The 8253-nt window shown below is 41.0% G+C and overlaps 1 protein-coding gene across 1 annotated transcript; it reads left to right on the forward strand.

Moving 5' to 3' along the window:
* Positions 1-3194: 3194 nt before the first annotated feature.
* On the forward strand, positions 3195-7396 carry LOC126766784 (uncharacterized). The gene is made up of 3 exons (XM_050484498.1): positions 3195-6860; positions 7014-7203; positions 7287-7396. Exons 1-3 carry the CDS (start codon positions 3195-3197, stop codon positions 7394-7396), a joined length of 3966 nt encoding a protein of 1321 aa, XP_050340455.1.
* Positions 7397-8253: the final 857 nt, after the last annotated feature.

The following is an 8253-nucleotide window of genomic DNA, read 5'->3' on the forward strand; positions in this document are numbered from 1 at the left end:
GGTTCTACACCCTAATATAAGATTGTGAAATTGCTCCAAATACACTGTCGCTATTGCTATAGGACAACTCTATGACAACTCCACTAACATCAAAACGGCTAGTTAGCATAAATATGTAAAGTTCATATTTTTACGCAACTTGATATCGATTGCTTAATGTGTATGTATCAAAAATTCGATTCTACACCTTAATATAATCTTGTGAAGTTGTTCCATATACACTGTCGCTATTTCTGTAGGACAACTCTATGACAACTCCAATAACATCAAAACGGCTAGTTAGCATAAATATGTAAAGTTCATATTTTTACGCAACTCGGTATCGATTGCTTAATGTGCATGTACTAAAAAATCAGTTCTACACCTTAATATAAGATTGTTAAATTGCTCCAAATACACTGTCGTTATGGCTATACGACAACTCTATGACAACTTCAATAACATCAAAACGGCGAGTTAGCACAAATATGTAAAGTTCATATTTTTACGCAACTTGATATCGGTTGCTTAATGTGTATGTATCAAAAAATCGATTCTACACCTCAACTTAAGATTGTGAAATTGCTCCAAAGACACTGTCGCTATGGCTATACGACAACTCTATGACAACTCCAATAACATCAAAACGGCTAGTTAGCATAAATATATAAAGTTCATATTTTTACGCAACTTGATATCGATTGCTTAATGTGTATGTACCAAAAAATCGGTTCTACACCTTAATATAAGATTGTGAAATTGTTCCAAATACACTGTCGCTATTTCTGTAGGACAACTCTATGACAACTCCAATAACATCAAAACGGGTAATTAGGAAAAAGTTCATATTTTTACGCAACTTGATATCGATTGCTTAATGTGTGTGTACTAAAAATCGATTCTACAATTTAATATAAGATTGTGAAATTGCTCCAAATACACTGTCGCTATTGCTATAGAACAACTCTATGACAACTCCAATAACATCAAAACGGCTAATTTGCATAAATATGTAAAGTTCATATTTTTACGCATCTTGATATCGATTGTTTAATGTGTGTGTACTAAAAAATCGATTCTACACCTTAATATAAGATTGTGAAATTGCTCCAAAGACACTGTCGCTATGGCTATACGACAACTCTATGACAACTCCAATAACATCAAAACGGCGAGTTAGCATAAATATGTAAAGTTCATATTTTTACGCAACCTGATATCGATTGCATAATGTTTATGTACCAAAAAATCAATTCTACTCCTTAATATAAGATTGTGAAATTGCTCCAAACCCACTGTCGCTATGGCTATACGACAACTCTATGACAACTCCAATAACATCAAAACGGCTAGTTAGCATAAATATGTAAAGTTCATATTTTTACGCAACTTGGTATCGAGTGCTTAATGTGTATGTACTAAAAAGTCGGTTCTACACCCTAATATAAGATTGTGAAGTTGTCAGCGCCTAATTTCTTTTTACCACCCCTAGTGAGTATATAACAAACCATTGCCAGTTAGCCGTTAAGAGTTTTCACTCAACGGTTAATAACTTTCACTCAACTGGCAATGGTTTCGTTGAAAACTCCCGCGTAGCAAGCGAGCCTGGGAGTCGCGCACTTTCACTTTTTTAGCGATCGAAGCAATCAAGACGTCGTCCACCGGCCATCACAACCAGCATCACCACAAGCACAAACCGTAAGTAATTTTGTTGGTAATCACAATTTAATAAAGAACCAATATTTTAATTTGGTATATTAAATACAAACTTTGTGGTTTCATTTGCTAACACACTCCCTTTTTTTTCCTGTTTCATATTCTCAACGATCGACGCATCGTCCGCGAGTGACTCGTCGAACGTTCGAGATATATTCATGGTCCTTCGAGCCGGATTTTAATCGACTATATTTCACAAACCAGCAAGCAAGTTTTCAACACCACACCAATTGGGATTCACGAGGCGCCACAAACCCAAGCAAGTTTCAACACCACACCAATTGGGATTCACGAGGCGCCACAAACCCAAGCAAGTTTTCAACACCACACCAATTGGGATTCACGAGGCGCTGCACACCAGCAAGCAAGTTTTTTAACACAATACACTTCACACCAACTCAGGCAAATCTAAGGTACGTGATTGCTTTAATATCACTTGGATATAAATCGTTAAAAAAAAAAAAAAAAAGGAAACAAAGTCGTTTTTTAATCGCATTTTTAATATTGGTGACAATTATAAATCTTTATATAAGAAAAGTGACAAAGTGACTAGTGTTTTTTAGTGTTTTAGTGAAATAATTGCAAAAACAAAATAATCCGTAAGTGCACGGTTACGTTTACCGGATTTTGTGCGGTAATACTTTTCTCATACATTTTTTCACAAATCACTTACGGCACTAATTTTTTGATTTTTTCTCAATTTTCGATTTTGTGCGGTAATACCTTTTTCACATATCACTTACGGCACTAATTTTTGATTTTTCTCAATTTTCGATTTTGTGCGGTAATACCCTTTTCACATATCACTTACGGCACTAATTTTTGATTTTTTCTCAATTTTTCGATTTTGTGCGGTAATATTTTTTCATATATCACTTACGGCACTGATTTTTGTTTTTTTTTCACTGAGACACTGCACTTTTTCACTTTCAAACACTTTTTTGTCACAAACTGATTTTCGTTGGCGTATCTTGGGTGGCGAGCCATATAAAGTGTTGCATATATATACATACTTACGTACGATTACACATATATTCTCGTTTTTGGTTGGCAGTGGTGTGCTGCAACTCACATATATATTAAATAAAGTACAATAAGCCAGATATATTGCGATATCGGCTACTAGTTGAAAATTTTGTTTGCTAAAATATATCCAATAAATCAAGTATTATTGACGAGCCAGATATATTCCGATATCGGCTACTAGTTAAAAATTTTTTTTTTTTTCGTTTGCTGACTTATATTCAATAAATCATATATTATTGACCAGCCAGATATATTGCGATATCGGCTAAAACAGTCAAAAAAATTTTCTTTATTCTATTTTCTTGTTTGGTTGGCAGTGGTGTGCTGCAAATAAAAATTTACAATAGTGGGGAATTATTTTCAAAGCGATTCCCATATTCTTTAGGCCAAAGTCTGCTCAGTCTTGAGTATTACTATATTCCTTTAAATTTAAATTTGAATTTTCAATTCTTCTTGTCACTTATACCAACACCATGGAAGCTTTCACGCGCCTAGTGGACTACGTTGTCGAATACGAGTCTGAATTCAGTGCTGCATCAAAGGACATCTCGAAGAACGCTCTTGTGATGCAACAAGACGAGCTGAGAGAGATGTGGTGCAAAGCGAAAGCTGCCCATGACGACCTCAACAGCAAAGGGGACATGTCTGCAAAGGACTATGCCCTTATTAAAAAAAAATTCAAGCTAGGTGGTCAATGCTACATACGTTGCATGGGGGCAATGAAGGATATGTCTGAGATCCTCTCAACCCCCAAAGACACAGAAAAGTCTGCTGAGGTAGACAATAACCACTCCCTTCCGCCTTGCGATACCGATGTTTTCAAAGGAGACTACCTTTCATGGCCAACATTCCGGGATATGTTCACGGCCGTATACATCAAAAGCAAGCGCCTGTCACCTGTTGAGAAATTATACCATCTCAACAAAAAGACTCAAGGGGAAGCGAAGGTTATTGTGTCGAAATGCCCTCTTACAAATGATGGCTTTGCAATGGCATGGAAGGGTTTAACTGACATGTACGAGAATGAGCGAATTCTCGTTGAAACCCAAGTCGACATACTGCTCGACTTACCGTCAATCGACAAGGAGTGCTCGGTTTCGATAAAATGGCTACAGCGGGAGATCAACAGCTGCATCTCCTGCCTGACAGCCAATAAAGTGGACATTGGGAACTGGGACCCAATCATAATCCGCATATGTTCCAAGAGACTGCCACAAGCAACATTAGCCCTGTGGGAACAGTCTGTAAAGAACAAAACAAAAACGTCAAAGTGGGAGGAATTGGACAACTTCCTCACGGATAGATACCGTGATTTAGAGGCAATCGAACGTGCCAAGAAATCGTCCAATTCTGTAAAGCCTGTCAGTGCACCCACACAGAACAGAAACAACAACAATAGCCATCAGAACAGACTCGGCGCCTTCCAAGTAAGCGTTGAGAAATCAACATGTCTGATGTGCAAAAGCGCAGATCACAAATTAAGATCTTGCCCCATGTTTCTTAACATGGCACCGGCGGACAGGATCAAGTTCGCTAAGCGCAACAATCGCTGCATCAATTGCCTCGGCTTTGGGCATTTAGTGTCGCAATGCACCAGTGCATTCAACTGCAGCACGTGCCACGCGAGGCATCACACACTACTACATTTGAGGACAGTGCAGCCTAGCAGCCAAAGAGGCTCATCTACGCCATCGGACGAGATTCCGTCTACGTCCAGGCAAGCGCAGCAGAGACGCAACTTCAACAAGTCGAAAGGCAAGCCAACGACTCAAGTACAGTCGTGCTTCGCTAACAGCGACAAAGGTGTCTTGTTAGGAACGGCACAAATAAATGTAAATTACAGCGGCGTTACTTATGCCGCAAGAGCACTCATCGACTCGGGGTCAGAGTGCTCTTTCATCACAGAAAGGCTGAAGCGCAGAATCAACTTGCCAGTGCGGAAGATAAATGCCCAGGTGTCAGGCATCAACAACACCGTATCTGCGCAAGTGAAGGAATCATGTTGTGTCGAGTTGCGGTCACCAATAGACCCACTTATATCGATCACAACGAACATGATGGTTCTGCCGAAATTAACGGGAAACTTGCCGACTTGCCATATTAGCGCACTAACTCGGCAGGCTTTCCCAGATCTCACGTTGGCGGATAAGAGGTTCTTCGTCAATGAACCCGTGGACGTCATACTCGGTGGTGACGTCTATCCCCAGATTATGCTGGATGGCATACGCAAGAACGTGCTGGGATCACTTCTTGCGCAAGAGACAGTGTTCGGTTGGATAGTCACAGGGCGTGCTAATACAATTAAGCCAACCAACACTTGCGTCTCTTATTATAACGAAATATCGCTGGAAAAGCAGTTAGCTTCGTTCTGGGAATTGGAAGAGATCTCCAAGGAAAAGAAATTAAGCGAGGAGGACAGGTACTGTGAAGAGCTCTATAAAGAGACAACGAAGCGAAATGAAGACGGGAAATACGTTGTATCGCTACCATTCAGGAAAGACTATCCGGTCAACATTAGTCTAGGTAGTTCCTTAAAGATTGCGTACTCCCAGTTTTATCGCAATGAAGCTCGTTTGTCCAGAGACGAGAACCTGCAAAAAGAATACAACAGAGTGTTAAACGAATATGTTGAGCTGGGTCATATGGCAAAGATACATACCAATCAAACGGCCGACTCTAGTAACAACTATTACCTGCCTCACCACGCCGTAAAAAAGGAAGAGAGCACATCGACAAAGGTGCGTGTGGTGTTCAATGCATCGCAAGCCACTTCAAACGGCACTTCGCTGAATGACATCCTTCTCCCCGGTCCAGTTCTTCAGGCAGATTTGACCATATTAATTCTGCGATGGCGTTTATTTAAATATGTTTTCAATAGCGATATTGAGAAAATGTATCGCCAAATCCTATTGAAAGCTGATCAAACGAAGTACCAGCGAATCGTTTTCCGCAACCATCCGACCGAACAAACAAATCTTTTTGAATTGAAGACGGTAACGTTCGGAATCAACTGCGCTCCTTATCTGGCAATAAGGACGTTACTCCAATTAGCTGACGACGTTGAAAGCTCACTACCAGTAGCCTCAAACATACTCAGGAAGTGCATGTATGTTGATGATGTCTTAGCAGGTGGACACTCTGTAGAGGCTGCAATTAAAGCTAGAAATGAGATAAAAACAGCATTGGAGTCGGCAGGTTTCCCATTAAGAAAATGGACAGCCAACTGTGGAAGAATTTTACAAGGCCTTCCAAAAGATCACTTGCTAAACAAAGAGTTTTTAGACTTCGAAGACACAAGTGATGTCAAGGCTCTTGGGATAAGGTGGAATGCGCACACTGACTTCTTCTACTTTAAAACAAAACCTATACTCAGCCCAGAATCATATACAAAGAGAGCGATCCTATCAGATATCGCCAAACTTTTTGACCCATTAGGATGGCTAGCACCGATTATCGTCACAGCCAAAATGATAATGCAACATATTTGGTTGGAAGGAACACAATGGGACGAGTTTGTATCTCCTACCACATTGGATCGTTGGCACACATTCATGGATAACCACAGGTACATAAACAACATTAAAATTCCACGATGGGTCCACTTCTCGCCGACGGACGATGTGTCCATTCATGGTTTCTGCGATGCATCAGAGAAAGCATACGCAGCAACGGTCTACCTGCGCGTAAGGACAAGCAACGAAGTTTTCGTCAGCCTACTATTGGCAAAAACCAGAGTAGCGCCTGTCAAAACTATCTCTTTACCGCGTCTGGAACTGTGCGGCGCCGTATTACTGGCCGAAACAGTTGAATCTGTAGTCAACAACCTGGAGCTGACTCATCTTAAACTTAAACTATGGACGGATTCGACCATCGTTCTCGCATGGATTCGCAAGCCACCATGTTCATGGTCAACGTTTGTATCCCATCGAGTGACAAAGATTATAGAAAAGGTTGGCAACGCAAATTGGAATCATGTCGATTCAGGATCTAACCCTGCAGACTTAGCCAGTCGGGGACTTATGGCACAGGATTTGGTGGAAAACACCTTGTGGTGGCAGGGACCTTCTTGGCTGCAAGAAGATCAATCCAAATGGCCATTACGACAAAATGACTACGAGACGACAATAGAGGAAAAACAGGTACGTGTACATGCTTGTACAACAATACAGGGGGATTCTAACGACATCCTTGACCGTTTTTCGAGTTTGCCGAGAGCTTTGAGAGTGTTATCATACGTTATGAGATTCTCTCAAAGAACTCATCCAAACACAAAGGCTTCTTTTCAACAAAAGTCTTGCTTAATTTCTTCCGAAGAAATTAAAGCAACGACAAGACGTTTGATAATAAATACGCAGAAGCAGAAATATGGTCAGGAGTATGGTTGTTTGAAATCCGGTAAGCCCATCGATGCAAAAAGTGAAATCCTCTCTCTTAATCCATTCCTCGATAAAGATGAAGTGTTGAGAACTGGTGGCCGTCTCGGTGCGTCTCTCGACTTGTCATACAATGAGCGCCATCCAATCATCCTTCCATACAACTGCGTATTGTCTCGTCTAACAATCCAGTTTATCCATCAAGTCTCTTTGCATGGAGAAAATCAGCTGATGTTACGGCTAACGCGGGCACAGTATTGGATTCCAAGGGTGAAAAACTTGATCCGATCCATCATCCATAACTGCAAGACGTGCACGATCTTCAAAAAACGCGCTCAGACGCAACTTATGGGTGCACTTCCGTCCGAACGATCTACATTTTCACGCGCCTTTACGAATACGGGGGTAGATTTCGCGGGTCCGTTCGAAATAAAAAGCTACCGTGGAAGAGGATGCCGTGTATCCAAAGGGTATGTCTGTCTGTTTGTCTGCTTTACAACAAGGGCCATCCACCTGGAGGCCACTACCGATTTATCAGCACAGTCATTTTTAGCAGCTCTCTCTAGATTCGTTTCTAGAAGAGGTTGCCCTAAGAATATTTATTCGGACAATGGTACAAACTTTGTTGGAGCATCAAGATCCCTAAGGTCCGAACTTAAAGCCTTCATAGCCGATGCTCGCAATAATGCTATCTCAAAGTATAGCCACCAAGCTCTTACATGGCATTTCATACCTGCTGCAGCTCCTCATATGGGCGGACTTTGGGAAGCAGGTGTGAAAAGCTTTAAGAGTCATTTCCGCAAGATTGCGTCTGGGCAAAAATATACTCTTGAAGAGTTCAACACACTCTTATGCCGAATTGAGTCTTGCCTTAATTCGCGACCATTAAGCCCAGCCTCAAACGAACCTACTGATTTGGAGCCACTTACTCCAGGACGGATGAGGATACTTCCTTCTGGACTTCCCCATAACAAGTCTCACTGTATGGTGGTTTAGACGAATCCATCTTGTTGACACCAACGATCAGTTGTTTCACACTAAGGGGAAAGCAAGAAGAGCATGCGCACGAGTCTGAAAATAAAGGAGAATATTTTAATAAATCTGCAAATTTCATTATCTTCACTTACTTACCTTTTCTGCTGCCAGCAAACAGGGGACA

Source organism: Bactrocera neohumeralis, unplaced genomic scaffold (assembly GCF_024586455.1).
Source record: "Bactrocera neohumeralis isolate Rockhampton unplaced genomic scaffold, APGP_CSIRO_Bneo_wtdbg2-racon-allhic-juicebox.fasta_v2 ctg2522, whole genome shotgun sequence".
NCBI lineage: Eukaryota > Metazoa > Arthropoda > Insecta > Diptera > Tephritidae > Bactrocera > Bactrocera neohumeralis.